This window comes from Haliaeetus albicilla, chromosome 21 (assembly GCF_947461875.1).
Source record: "Haliaeetus albicilla chromosome 21, bHalAlb1.1, whole genome shotgun sequence".
Taxonomy (NCBI): Eukaryota; Metazoa; Chordata; class Aves; order Accipitriformes; family Accipitridae; genus Haliaeetus; species Haliaeetus albicilla.
This window is the reverse complement of record NC_091503.1, coordinates 22171816-22186687: the sequence shown is the minus strand read 5'-3', so window position 1 is coordinate 22186687 and position 14872 is coordinate 22171816. Positions and strand designations below refer to the sequence as shown.

Genomic DNA, 14872 nt, shown 5'->3' with positions numbered 1-14872 from the left:
GAGAACAGTAACAGCAGCATCCTTCCTTAAAAGATGCTTTGGCTGTACTTTTTCTAGTCAGATAAGATTTGGAGGCACATAATTCACCAAGTTGAAAAACCATTAGGACTTCCATGTTAACCCTGGTACACGGACACTACGCGGTATGCCACGTGCTAAGGGTGAAAAGCCTCCTTGTGAACAAAACGAGCTTCATTTTCAAAACAGTGGTTTGGAGGCTCACCCACGCAGAAGTGAAATCATCAAACCAAGGTCAGTGATGTCATTTGGGACGGCCCCAGACCACAAAGCACAGGCATGACTAGTTTCCCTTAAAGTTTAGGAGTGCCTGGAAGTGCTTTGTGCCCAAGCTGGTGTTTGGACTTTCTTCTAGAGGTAAATTTCAATCACAGATGTGAAAATGATCAAGGGTCAAGTATACAGTGAAATGGATATTCTGGAAAGGGAAGGGAAGAGGGAGGAAAAGACAAAAATATTACTAGCATACTGGAGAGCAGGGAGAGAGGACACCAAAGAAAGCACAAAAGGTAGTGCAGAGAGCCTCCATGACTTTAAGTTTTGAAGTTGGGCATCCCAGGGAGGCCTGGATCTCTTGCCTGTGTCTGGTACTCTGAGCTAAAGTCTTTAGCGATGGAAATAAAATGGAAACCCAAACTCTTACTCCTCAGCTGTACTTTCCTGAAGTTTGGCTTAGGATATTTAAAGTGACAGGAGCCACACTTTTATGGTTTTAGGCTTTTTTAACCTGGGGCATAAAAGCTGGCCAATGCTTTTGGCGCTTGTACAACAGATTGCACCAACCCATGTGCCACAAATTCATGTGGTGAGCTGCAGTACAGTTTGCAGCATCTATCCTGCAGACATCCAAGATGATAACAGCGGAGGCTGCTGAACAATGGCAATAGGTGTCTTAGGAATAGCAAAGGAGGTGTAGGTACCATCTGCCTCTTCTTGTGTTAAGTTCAACCCAGTTACTATCAGTTCATCAGGATTAAAAAACTTCATTACACCCACCCACAAAACCAAGGAATTAAAAAAGAAGAGGGGAAAAAATTCTCTCTTGTTGAAACACTGAAGATGGAACAAGAACAAGCCTGGTACAAACATTTCAGTCAAATAAACAGGGGAATTCAGTAGATGCCAAGAAATTTATACTAAAGAGTCTCACTTAGGAGATTGTAACAGCCTGCATAGTAGGCTTCAGCACAGTATTTTCATATGACACATTAACAACAAAAAACTGATGAAACCACATTGTTCACAGTGAAAAGAAAACATTAGTTCTTTTTCCACTGTCTTTCTTTGGTTTAATCTTGCTCCGGTGTATTTTAACTTAAGCCAATTTGGGATGTTAACAGCATACAAATATGCTTTTCCTGTGAGCTGCCAGGGAAGGGGTTTTTGAGCTGGAATTGTGTTAAGCTGATTACTTCTTTTAATTTCTTCTTAATAATAGAGCATTTTTAATTGTTTGAATCCTAACAACGGATACAGCTGTTTAGAGAGTCAGGGAATGCAGATGAAGACTGAGAAATTCTTTCAATATAAAATCAGAGTGAACTCTATGCCATGGCAACAGCGATTTTTCATTAAATTATAGATTCCTCAGAGTTGCTCTCTCCATATTGACAAGATCTTTGATAGGGAGAGGAGATAAGGGAAAAGAGAGATCTTACTGAAGAAACAGAATTGTTATGATGAGCCATTAACAACATATATCGCAGCATGTCACAGTGGGTCTTCTCCTTTCATTCCATGAAATAGACTGATTATAAAAATGCTTCCCATTTGAGTGCCTCAACCTTAATGCAGTTTGCATCAGGCTGCATTTTCCCTCAGGCTGAAAAATACTGACATCAACAGGAACACTGGATGTGTTGAACCTGCCATCACCAGCCTGAAAAACCTCTGTCCTCACTATTGCTCGTACCTTCTAGTGAACTGCCTACTTGCACAGATGGGGCTAACTCAGTTCCACTAAGGAGTCTGCTGTCACATGGATTCACACTTTGCCATTTCCCCCAAATATCTGCATTTTTCATACACTGTTTTTTAATGTCATCTCTTCCATTTAAAATCCATGCAAACCAGTTACACCAAAACCAGCCCAGAAGCTTGCAGAACCTCCACTGCACAGGCACTTGGTAAATGATCCATAACGAGTGGTAATAATGTCAAAGCACATTTACATGACTGCATTATCTGCATTTGCAGATCACAACAAAGGTGGTATTGACAGAGCTGTGAGAAAACGTGTCTTGGTACGTACACGACATTAAGTTTTTCTTGCTATTTTTTCTTATTTTCACTGCTTACAGGAGCTGTGTCTCCCCCTCTGAATATCACTACACAGTTTCTTAACGGAAATGTTTTTCCCCTCTCCTTTTCCAAAATTCCACTGCTGGCCATAAAGAGTTATCCTTTATACCAACTAGTTGGAGAGTGAAGGTGTTTCTCTTTTAATCACATATCCCAGAGTAAGAAACAATACTGAACACTAAATCGCAGCTCAGTAATATGTTTTCTAAAGGAGTTGTGTCTAAACTGAATGTTAGGCAGTGTAACCCTGGAGTGCTAATGGTGGCCCACGGTCTGGATTTGAGTGACGAATCTGGGTACAGCTACAACTTGTACTACTGGGAGGCTTTAACTGGAGCAAAAAGTTTACACAGACTCTACTGTATTACTGCCTAAGCTGCTGTCTGCACTGAAGTCCTCTCTCTAGACCTCAGTTCCAGAAGGCTTTCCTGTGGGGAAACGGAAAAAAATAACCCACCTAGTTTTCTCTATTTCCAAGCTCCCAGGGTATCTTGCACCTTTGAAATCATGGCTTCTTCATGGCCGCTTAAACAGCTGCATAATGTTTGTACAACAAGAAGAGTGCCGAAAGAAGATCTAACTCAGAATTTTTCTCATTCTTATTTCTCTTCAAATTGTAAAAATATTTAAATGGCACAAACTTGGAGGTGTTACAGAAGGCAGCCATGGAAAGGACAGCATAATCACTTATTTTTTGGTCTGGAAAATCAATCCAACTTCCAAAATCAAATCTTTAACAAGACTTCCTATTTTATTGGATGTAGTATCTGAACACACTGAAAGAAAACAGGCCGTACTCCTGATATTGTTGAGAACATGGTAAAAGGAAATCCCATACATGACAACAATCAGTGATGATTTATACTTTACATATCAGGATTCCCCAAAAATAAAGGTGCTTAAGAGAAAGCAGAAAAATAGGATGGAAGGTGCAATTTGATTTTCTGTTTGCAGTGTTCCGATTCTAGTAATGAGCCTCAGTGATGTGGTGGTATTAAATGCCTTAAACAACCAATGTAGAAACAGTATTTTTGAAGTCCGTAACTGACAGCTAAACTAAGTTTTCCTTCTCTATTTTTCTTAAGATTATCGTAGAAAAAAGGCCCCAGCTTCAAAAGACATTTATCAAAGATTTGCCTATAAAAGCTGTATCTTCAAAAGTCACATTTGCATGTACTGAAACAGTACCTCTTCATGCACAGAAAGACACCTGTGAGCAACGGGCCGTCTCGTATAAGCAAGTGCTGGCCTGAGATCACAACATAGGCATACACACAGAGACAGCAAGAGATATCAAATCTGATGTTTCCAAATATTTAGACAGGACTAAATGCAGTTTTAACGTTAGGCACCCCTTTTTGGTACTACCCTACCCTGGTTTTCCCCACCTTTGAAGCCCCTGCTTACAAAATCTGATCAGGGGTTTTCCTGTCACAGTATCTCAAGTCTAGCCCTTATCACAGCACATGGACTCCTTCCTCTCATAATACTTGTGTGGGGTTTGTCTGGGTTTTTCTGTTTGTTTTTTAAGACTCCCATCAGCCTGACCTGTCCAGAAACCTGGTAAAAATGCCAGAAAATGCTAGCAGAGTGATCTTGCCTCCACATTCTCTAGCTTCACGATACATCTCCTCCTCTCCTGGGAGTAGCTGGGAGATGAGTGCCTCCTGCTGCTAGCCAGTCCTCCACGGGCCAGGGCAGAGTGTCAGGGGAAAGCACAGAATCACAGCTAGTGGTCGGCAAAACCCAATCTTCTGCTCCAATTTCGGGGAGAAGGGAGGAAGGACAATATACTGCTATAATTTTCCTGCAAAATCCTACAAATGACGCGTAGCAAGGAAAGTAACATAAACAAGCACTTGCAGCATGTTTCTCTCTTCCCTTTCCAAATGTGCTTTCCAAATGCAGTTCTTCCACATTTTCTAACCAAGCATTCTACTAAAACCAGTTTACTAACGATGGAGGATTTGTTTGGAAAGTATACACTTGTCACAGAATGAATTTCCCTCTGTGTTTTACATCCAGTGAGTCAATTATTTTATTTGAAGGCTTGAATTGACTTCAGGCAGAAGCGCGCAAGGGCACAACTTCAGATGAAGTAGTGGCTCTGCCTCATTTTATAGGTCAATTATCCAGTACTTCAGCCTAACACCTACTCAAAACGATGCATCTCATTTCTGCTTCAGGCTATATTCGCTCTGTTATTTCTACAGAGCCACCTACAAAGTTTCTGGAAGCACCAGGTTTGGTGGCTGTCTAGTCTACCAGTATGTATATATGTAAATCAGCTGTTTAGCACATAAACTGTTCTCAGGAAGATTCACTGCCTAGAGAGGTAAGATAAGAGCAATAAAAAATAGCTGTATTTAGACAACAAAAATGGCAGATCTTTGCTACAGGGTCACTTCTAAAAACTGTTTTGTAAGCATCCCACTTACCCAGAGTACAGGGGTTTTGGCTGCCTGTTGGCACTAAAGGTTGTATTTAATGCTTCAGAAAAGTAAGGAAAGGAAAAGCACAAGCCTGTTCCCCTCTATGGATTTATTCATCATGGAGAAAAGCCACTGAAAACGGGGTGTGTTTTTCCCAGACTATTTTACATTCAAAACAACAGCCCTGTCTGCACTGGAAAATTCCACAGTATGTGGAGATCTACAGAGGGACTGAACGAAGGGACTTGGAGAAAAAAGGTACATGTTTTAATTAGACTGAATAAGGGTAACTATGCTCACAATAAACCTCACTCAGACCTTCTGAAGTTCCTCCAGAAAAATAAAAAAAGCCAGATTCTAATTTGTCTGATAGTTATAAAATTAATAATATTGCCAACAAGCCAAAAAAACCCACATGCTTCTTCACCTGTCATTTACCTCTTTTCAGATGTTCTTATATAAGAAAAACAAGTTTTAGAATGGACAAGTTGTGTAGTTTTAAATAATCTTTTGTGGTGGTCAGTGATTTCAGTGAAAGTTGATTGTGCTCAGGTCCCTACAAAAATCAGTGCCTGTGTTGGACAATATGCATACACACACACTTTAACAAAGATACAGATGTATCTTTGCCCTGTTCATCAGGTATTCATAAACTCTTCAGTGCTAGTTCAAGCTGCATTGCTGTGAAATCATAAGCAACCTGGGAAAGGGTTTTATATGAAGTATGTGTGCATTCAGTACTCTAATGCTTTCCATAAAACACATTTAGCATAACACATGCACGTAAACACAAACTGTCCATGCGGGAAACGTATTTGCTATGGTTACTCAGAAAACTCATTAAAAATTACAAGGCATGTACAACTGTATCTAAATCTTTGGTTTGTTCTTACAATTCAGATTCTAGGAGGGCTGGGAAAAAACTCTGAGAGCTGTAAGAGCATTCTGGGAACTAGACTGAAAGCTAACCAGAGCTTCCACTTTGCTTCTAGAATAGCCATGTTATAAAAATTTTACTCTTGAGTAAAAGAGCCTTTCCAGATGTAGCTAGATAATACTGAACTCTGTTTCCACTAAGAGCTTTAGGAATAGTATTAGCTCACATGGAAATAATTTTTTAACTAGCTGGGAGTGGTTCCCTAACAGTTCCTGAAGCTGTTCCCCCATGCTCATATCCCCACCTCTCTGGCTCATTTTAGGAGCTACACCCAGTGTGCAAAATGACCTCTGCACCTAAAGAGGCACAAACTATTTTATGCATGGAAAGAAAGGAATATCGTGACTGACTGGCTAAAAACACTGTAAGAGCCAAAGCAGAGCTTTGTACAGTTTTCACCTGACAAAAGCCAGCAAGATTAATCTGTCTTAATGATGCTGTGATGAAATACAACAACTTTAGCTTTACAGGGTCCTGGAACATTATGACAAATGCAGCTTCCCATATAATGATGTAAGAAGCTGAGAAGCTTGGTAAAACTGGCCTTGTAGTTTCTTGAAGTCTGTAAATTTGAAAGGTCCTCTTCATATAGTCTGAGGTCAGAAAAATAGAGGATTATATAAAAATCAGTGACAGTGGAAGAAGAGCCAATTGTATTTAGAAGAGATAGCAAAGATTCAGCACTTTAGCCCATGAATACTGAACCATCAGGATCACTTTTCAATTGATCTTTCTCTCATCTTGTCTCTTAGCAGATTCCTTGGCCTGTTCACTTGATTTTTTTTTCTACCATCCATCTGGGTATATTTCTGAGATATTAGACTCCAAAATGTAACAGCAGTCAGAATAGTTTCTTCTGGGAATAGTTTATAAAAAAATACATACATATGTGCAAGATGGGGAAAGGAGAGATCGAGACCTTTGAACTCAAGTGGAGGACAGCAGGTGGATGACAATCCCAATGCTGCAAAAAAAGGAGAAGCAAGTAAGGGGATCAACCAGAAAGAATAGTTTTCTGCAGAACAGTAAACAGACAGAAATTTTTGCCAAGTAAAAGACTACTCAGGTAGATAATACTGACTGGTCAGAAGAACAGAGCGAAGAAAAAAATACGAGAAAGAAAGAAAATGAGACCGCATTCTCTCTTCAGTTTAGGAATTTCTTAACCACTGTAAGACATGGATCCTCAGCCTGCCAGGCACACACCAACTCCTTTCACTCATCTGTAAGCTCCAGGTTTTATTGCTGCAATGCAGCGGAGCAAGCATCTTTCACCCTGCTTTGCCATGAAGTCCAGAAGGTGTAAGAGGCTTAGTAACTGCTCCTGACTCCTATGTTGGTGTAAGAAGAATAGTTTAATAATTCTGGCAACCTTGTGCTACCAAAACGTTTTATAGACTTCTGTGGATGCTCTGGTTGGTGAACTGAGCGAGCTGAGCGTGCCCTAGTAACAAGCAGGAATGGGCACGCTAAAAGTGGTAGGAAGGCAGTTTTATCCACGCTCTTCTCTACTTAGGATCTGGCTCATTATATGAAGCCGTATACCTCGAGGAACCACATCCACTTAGTTTGCGAGCTCCCTTCTCTCTGCTCTCCACCACTATAACGGAATTGGGGTTTCGACACTGGTATTTTGTGCCAGGTCTATACGAAGGACCAACACTGTGTGGCCATGGTCTCCCACAACATCCATGTTTCACTATAAAAAAACCCCATCATCAAACGTAGGACATGCAGCAGACAGAGCCCACACAGACTCTGGGCTTGCCTTGTATTACCTATTATCTATTGTATTATCTTGGGCTTGCCTTGTATTATCTGTTATCTATTAGTACTGTGACCAACGCCAAGCTGCAGCCACAGCACTGATTGACATGTATTTCTCCAGCTTAGATTCCCTTGAAGACGTTTCTATACGCAAATAAAACTGACACAAATGAATGAAGTTATTCCTCCTACAGGCTGGAAGGGAAGAAAATAAGCCAGTTGTTATAATTATTGTTAAATATTTAGGAGTAAGTCCCCCACTTTCAGGATGAATGAATGGATAGAGATATTCAGCACATTTATGTTATTAATAATTTACACTATCTTTCAAACTGCATTAAATCTGCCCAATGCATAGCCTCTACTCAGAATTTAAAATATCAAATTAGTTTATTGATTAACTTAATTTTCTGCTGGATACAGCACCTGCTTTGCATTTCAGAATGAGGCTTCATTACATTTGTATCTTTGTTGTTTATCTTCCACCAGGAAACTGACCCCTGAAATGTCATTATTCTGTAATAATATATAGAATTAACACCTATTGTAGTCACAGTCCTCAGAATGCAAATACAGGAGCTGACATGGTGGTTTAATTGAATTTTACATGCCAGTTTGGAGTCACTTCCATTTAAATCCAACTTAGACGTGGCTGACAGTTTGAATATCACTATGCTGTAAGCCAAGAAGACAAGCCAGTCAACCACAGCACTGCTAACTATATGGATTTCCCATTTTGCTAATGTAATTCCCTCCAGTTTACATGTCTTGGAAGCAGCATCTTTGGAAGTAAATAACTGCAGGAAGAAAAAAACAGATTTAAAGATGGCTTGACTTGTTCCTCTTGAAGGAGGTGGCCACATGAGATCTGGGGTCATGCTCTGGGGAAAGCAGAGCTGGCAGGCACAAGACTTCTATTATATCTGGACCCACTGCTTGTTTCCCTGTGAGCTGCTAAAGCATACTTAGCTCCAAAGCAAATAAATACAAGCTAGTGCACCCTGCTGCCCTGAAACTGTACAAGCCCATGACAATGCGTATGGTGGATGACACATACACTGCAGTCCCCCCAAATGAGGGGAGTCTTTGCTTCTCCTTGTCAGAGTGATTTAATTCAAATATTGATCATATGCAGCCTATTGAAAAAAACCAGGCAATTCTTACCACCACACACCAGGGAATTAACTGCCCCTTCAGAGCTATATGTAATGGAACAACCTCCACTCTCAGTCCCTCTTTTTGCCCTCTCTCCCTCCCTTTATGTTCAAAAACTTAATTTTTAAACTTTAGTGTATAGAACAGCTGCTTCATAGTAAGACAAACTTGGCAAGTCTGAGGATCAAAGCCTGACCAAGTTTTGCAAGGTATGATTTATAGTTCCCTTTTTCTTGTACAGTATGCAGGGAAGCCAAGAGTGAATAATCCTTTTGGGTATCAGGAATCCAAAAGCCTTGTACCCTAGTGATAGCCAGCGTGAGGCAAATGGTCTAAACATATTCTTGCTAGATTTTGACAATACTGTTTCTTACCAGGGTTCATCTAAACCTGTAGAGATTATTGTACATTCCTACTTCATATAAGTGGCCTATACCATACAGTAGAAAAGGTAGTTCACAAAAATTAGAGAATGCCACCAATGCAACAGATGCAAACCATTTTTTAAAGAGAAACCTATTTATTTTTAAAATGAAACCTAAAAATAGCAACTCCCATATACACTTGATTTTAGAAGCAGGGGGAAGCAAACTCATTTGGAGTAGTTTTGCATAGCCACACAGCTTAGATTTTATTAGCTGGTTAGATTTTATTTATATTAAAAAAAAAGGTTGGTTTTTATAAAAGCACTGCTTTCACAAGTGTGCATTCATGTTGACACACAGGTCCCAATCCAGCTGCCAAACTTTTTGCTTTCTTTTTTTTTTTTACAACTATGTCCTTGTTTAGCTCTTTTTTTTTTTTTGTGCCAGTCAGAAGCAATGGAAAGCAATTCCAGCTGATTTTGGCCAAAGAGACTGAATGCATATTGTATTCTATTTCCACATACCAGAAAATGGTTTATTTTAAAACCAAACTAAGCAAAATAAACCAGTAACTCCAGTACAAAAATACATATCAAAGAACCAGAATCTGAAGTTTGAAGCAGTGCTAGTGATTGGTTTTTGGCATCTGGTGACAAATTTATTTCAAAAAGGGCTGTAAATCACAGGAGTCAGTCTCAGCCTCCACCAGTGCCAAACTTGGTCCTGATGTCAATGGCTCATCATTGCTAGTCTCGTTGCTGAAACACAAACCACCTTGCGGACAATATAGCCAAAGCACAGTTCATGGTGAAAATAAATACATTAAAAGATTTACTGAGCTGAACCCCATTCTGCAAATACCTGAGCATGTATGGCACAGAGAATTCTCCTGTGTCTGTGGCGTCGAGGGCGTCCAACCGCTCCGCTGAACTCGCCAAGAAGTGCGGCACACTGCTCAAAGGACTCTTCTTTAGTCTGTCTGCAAGTCTGGGAGGGACATACGAGCAAAGTTAGTCTCTGCAGATTCCCAATCAGTTCAGTAGGAAATAATTTCTTAAAACTCAGGGTGTTGGGACTGATTTTAATGCCTCGTTTCATTGAATTTTGGAAGGTACACCTATATGCAGTCCTCACCTTTTCACTTGGATCCTTGTGGAGCTCTTGAAAAAGCAACATGATTTTCAATGTGGATGGAAGAAAGGCTTGTGCCATTGAAACAGAAACCTTCATGTTGATCTTTGGTAAGTAGCGATTCCAAAAGTAGGCCTGTATTGCCACCAACAAGGAAAGGGATGGCACCTGGAAGTCAAACATTTGGATGTGAACTAAGAGCGAGGGAAAGAGCAGCAAAGAGCTTTCACAGTTGCTGGAGAGAGTGAGCAGAGATTCATGGGAAGAAAAATGTAAATTTTATGTGTCTGTGTGAATATACATAAACATTCTGTCCTCTCAGTTGAAAAAAAAAAATAAAAAAAAAAAAATAAATCAGATTTTGGAAGACAGGGCCTCCTGTTCTGTCTCTACAGCAATGAAGTGAAGACCTGGAAGGACAGAGCTGCACCAGCCAGGGCAGATACATAAACCTGAGGTGGCTGTGTGGAGACTAAAGCCTGACCTTTTTTTCTGATTTCCAAGTTACCCACTCAGCGCTTGACAATATCAAATTAGAATAAAAATTCTTATAAACCAAGCCCCTTATAAGGTAGGAAAACTTTAAAAATTACCATTTTCTCTACAATGAAATTCTACTTCTTCAGTAAAATGAATTCTGCTTAGGAACTCAGACTTCATGATGAGATAAAAGCAGTGGGGTGGGGAGGAAATGTAAAACCTGGTCACTAGGGGAATTTGCTTTTAGGTCTTGATTTTCACTGTTCATGAATAGGGTTTTACACCTTTCTCTGCCAAACATTTAGCAGGGAAGCTGGCACAACTACAACAGACACAGTCTCTCCATCTGAACCTGCAAGAAGCACCTGATGATAAAGTATATGAAAAAAACAGTGTGCAAGTCCATAAATAAGACACGAGGCACTTGATAGGAAATAAAAGACTCTCCCACTCCCCCCTGCACACACACACACACACACACACTTTGGTTAATAATGGTGAAAATAATCAGTCTTTATATCACAAAACTGAGACCATTTCTTGATCAAAAAAAGGATCATTTCTAGGGGAAAGATGGGTAGAGGATGAAAAATAAATGAAAGAGAAAAAAAAAAAAAGATTTAGTTAATTAAAAAAGAAAACTAGTAAAGACCAGGATCAGGAAATAGCAGTTTGTATCAATCTATTTGAATGAGGGATAACAAGCTCCAGAGGGAGGAATTAAACTAGTTGTATGAGCCTTCAAGTCTCAGAAGAGAATTAAAAAGCATAATGTCTTATGTTGGGAAGATTGAACCTTTCATTTGGTTTAGACAAAATAAAATTTATAGCTTTGTTTGGCAGCAATAAGTATTTTTTTAAAGACTAAAATACACATTTAGATTTCATATTTTCAGTTTTCATAAAAGTAAACTTTGTGTTTCAGCTGATGGGAATACTTCAAGAAATAATATTGCCCTTCATCCTACAGGTACACAGACAAACACAACTGCAAGATCAGCAACCGCCTGTTTTTGTCAGACTTCTGAGACCACAGCCATTGAAGCTGCCCCACAAAACCACATAATTGAGAAACTTTTTAAAAAAAACAAAACCCAGACAATCAAGAAAAACAAAACTGCCCCAGAGAAAGATACAGATGTACAGTATAACCTTTCCCCCTTTATATGGTGGCCTGAGTGTATAAAATGTCACAAATCCACCCTGTCTAAACACAATTAATGACTATATCGATGCTAGGTCTCCTTAGGCCCTGACAGGAGGCAGTAGTGGCAGTAAACAAATATTGTTCTTAATTTAAGGTCCCTTTTAGCAGAAGACTGTGAAGCAGACTTGGTGCAAATGAGAAGACCAGTGAAATCAGACACACTGCTCCTCCTGAGCCAAATCACTGCTGAGAATTCATCAACAATCCATAATATGTGAAGAACGATGGAAGTGATTCTATACCATCTATGATGTACAGGTGTCTTTAATTACATTTTCCAAGCATGAGAAACAGCAGTCACTGGCTAGATACCATTAAAAATAAGTAAGAAAGGAAAAGGTTAGAACACAAGAACAACTGAAGTTTGGCAACAAAGAACTCCTGTGTTCCCCCAAAAAGAGGCACATTTCTTCTTAGTCAGTACTGCCTGGAGAAGTATGTCCTCTTCCACTTAGGGTAGGGTGGGAGGGAGGGTGACGGAACTGCTCTTTTGCACAAGCTTTTCCAGACGCCCCTGATTATCCCCCCAGATGTGAGGAATGCATCTATCTGATGTGGAGAAAGATGAAAATCAGGAGGTTCTGTAAAACCTCACTGAACTCTGCCACTGGATAAACAGATTTGTGCCTAAGTTTATCATCTAAAAAAATCATCATTTACATCATCATGTAAAAAAAAAGATCTTGATATTTACTAAGTATCTGGATAGCAAATAACAAAAAAGATGCTATTAATAAACAAACACTGTTTACAACATTTTCCTGCAGTAAACCCCAAAATTAAAAATGCAGCTTACAGAAGGACCAAACATTTTTTGCTGATAAGGGAAAGCAGACTTTTCCTTCAGCGACTTGAATGTATTCCAGCTACAAAAATCAATAGCTTCAGAGGTCAACAAAGCAGAGGTGCTGAGGCTGAATCCTGAAGTGAACAGGCAGCTAATACTGGAAAAATGCCAAAGCTACGTTGAAATTATTGGTGGCACCCTGACCTGACACAGCAAACTGAGGAGGAGATGTTGGTTAAGCTTTCAGTAAAAAAGTCTGCAGTACTGGAAAAATGCAGAGCAGTAGCAGGGAAAGCAAGGTATTATCAGCACTTTCAGTCAAAATGGGTTCTGTCAGGGCAACACAACTGCTACAGTTAGAAAGAGCGAGCATTGCTCTTCCTGGCTGATACAATCTGTGAAGAGGAGAACCGAAAAGTAGCAGGTAGTAGTTAAGAATTTTTAGCTACAAAACTTACTAAAAACCAGCTGGGTGAAAGAGCAGATAAGCAAACCCCATTTGAAAGGGCGCGTTTATTCAGGAAAATGAAAAATTGGGGGACCATGACAAGATGGGCAGCTGAAAATGAGGAATGGAAGCAATAGAAATTAAGAGAATTAAAGGGAGAAAAAGTCCTTCCTTTGTTGTGGGACTCCTTAGCTAAGTAGACAGCAAGGTGTGTCAGAGCATGGCTGTGTGCCACTCCGGTTTTACAGTGCTCCGCAGAAGGGACATTTGGGACCGACTCTCCTGCTAGAAGATTCTCTCAGCAACCTAATTCCTGACGCCAACTATCATGCCGAAACAACTGTCCCTGTAGGATGGTAGCACCAAGCTGTTTAATTCTAGGCAGTTCCCTTACTTCCACCGAGAACATGGAGAAGGACGGTGCCACAGCCCTTCTCCCATGCCATGACAAAACCCTTACACCTGCGTGCTGTGGCTTTTCTGAACATCCAGCAGGTCACCAGCCTTGGTCGGAAAGCCCAAGCAAGCACATGCGTGTGGGAACTGCGGGGCAGCCAGCTCCTTGCCCAGAAGTTGCCCAAGAACAAGGGGAAGGACTCAGCTCCTGTAAGCAAAAGAGCAATTCGTACTCTTTCTCTTAGCCATCACCTTTGCAGTTGCTCCCGAGACCTACGTGGGGAACACGAACGGCCTCCTTTCAGCTGGGACGTTGCCCAAGCTCCCTTCACCCCAGCGTGACTGGCGGAATGTCCCTCAAACAGTCAGGGCAGGAGTCCCCAGGAGGAGGGTGGTGGTTAGAGAGAGGTGCTCGCTTTCACTGAAACAATCCACTTAATTAGACTATGGAAAGAAGGGGAGGAATAAATTACCCTAGTAGGCCAGAGTGATCACATAGGACATAAACCAGGCACTCCTGCTGCAGAAGATGTCTTCAATTAAGAATGAAATTTAGGAAAAGATGCTTTTGCCATCTTAGTTAAACTGAGCAATACCTTGATTTCACCAGGATTTCCCCAGAGGACAGACAATACAAGAAGACAGAAAGAGCGGGCTAGGACATCACAGCCATGTGGGTTGCAGTAATATTTACGGACGCCTCACAGATCAAAGCCACATTACACTAGGCATTGAGCAAACAAACCACAAAGCTCACCCAATGAGCTGCTACTTGCACATTTGCAGAAACACTGGTAAATACAGATGCCTGGGTAGGGCATTGGTAGTAACAAATTTGCAGGATAAGCAGCAGCCACAACATGCAATTGTTTGATCATGATCAAATATTTGTGCATTTTAATCATCCCTAATTTCCTTTAAATACATATCGATACAACTCTTTTTGTTGCCTTCAGTTTTCCATTTTCAGCCAGTGCTTAATGCATTCCTCTCCCCAACACACCCTCCCTATCCTGAACCCTCCCTTTTCCCACTCCTCCTCCCCCTTGCCCCCAACAAAAATATCTTTTTTTTTGGAAAATATTGTGCTAATTTTTGACATTTTCTTTCTGGTTCCCCCCACTAATGTGCACAAGGACCTCCTCGGAGTGCAGCTCCATTTCAGAATCTGACATTAATCCCTACCAAATCACAGTCACAATAACTTGGTATTTATTTCATTGCTAAAAATGCAAAAACTGTCCTATATAACATGACAAAAGGTTTGCTCTGTTAATAAAAGAGACACTGTTGCTACTGAATAAGCAAAGGCTTATTTTCTGACTTTAAAATTCAATATAATTAAACAGAGACGTTAATATCGGATTCCTAAGTAACATAGCTCTGCTAATGTCAATTATTCTTCGCAAACACAGTATGAGTTTTGATTAATGAAACAAATCAGTTCA

The 14872-nt window shown here is 40.3% G+C and overlaps 1 protein-coding gene across 2 annotated transcripts in view; it reads right to left on the bottom strand.

The window, feature by feature from the left end:
- Positions 1 to 2673: 2673 nt before the first annotated feature.
- The window catches only part of LOC138690344 (uncharacterized), a 56177-nt gene continuing 43978 nt past the window's right edge, over positions 2674 to 14872 (bottom strand). The window contains exons 4-6 of one of the 2 annotated variants that reach the window (XM_069809210.1): positions 10110 to 10274; positions 9837 to 9962; positions 2674 to 6652 (exon numbers count right to left, since the gene is read on the bottom strand). In XM_069809210.1, the coding sequence (XP_069665311.1) occupies positions 6530 to 6652; positions 9837 to 9962; positions 10110 to 10274 (414 nt within the window). In that variant the 3' untranslated portion in view covers positions 2674 to 6529. The remainder of the gene's footprint in view (positions 6653 to 9836; positions 9963 to 10109; positions 10275 to 14872) is intronic. The other variant, XR_011329191.1, reaches the window with a different exon arrangement.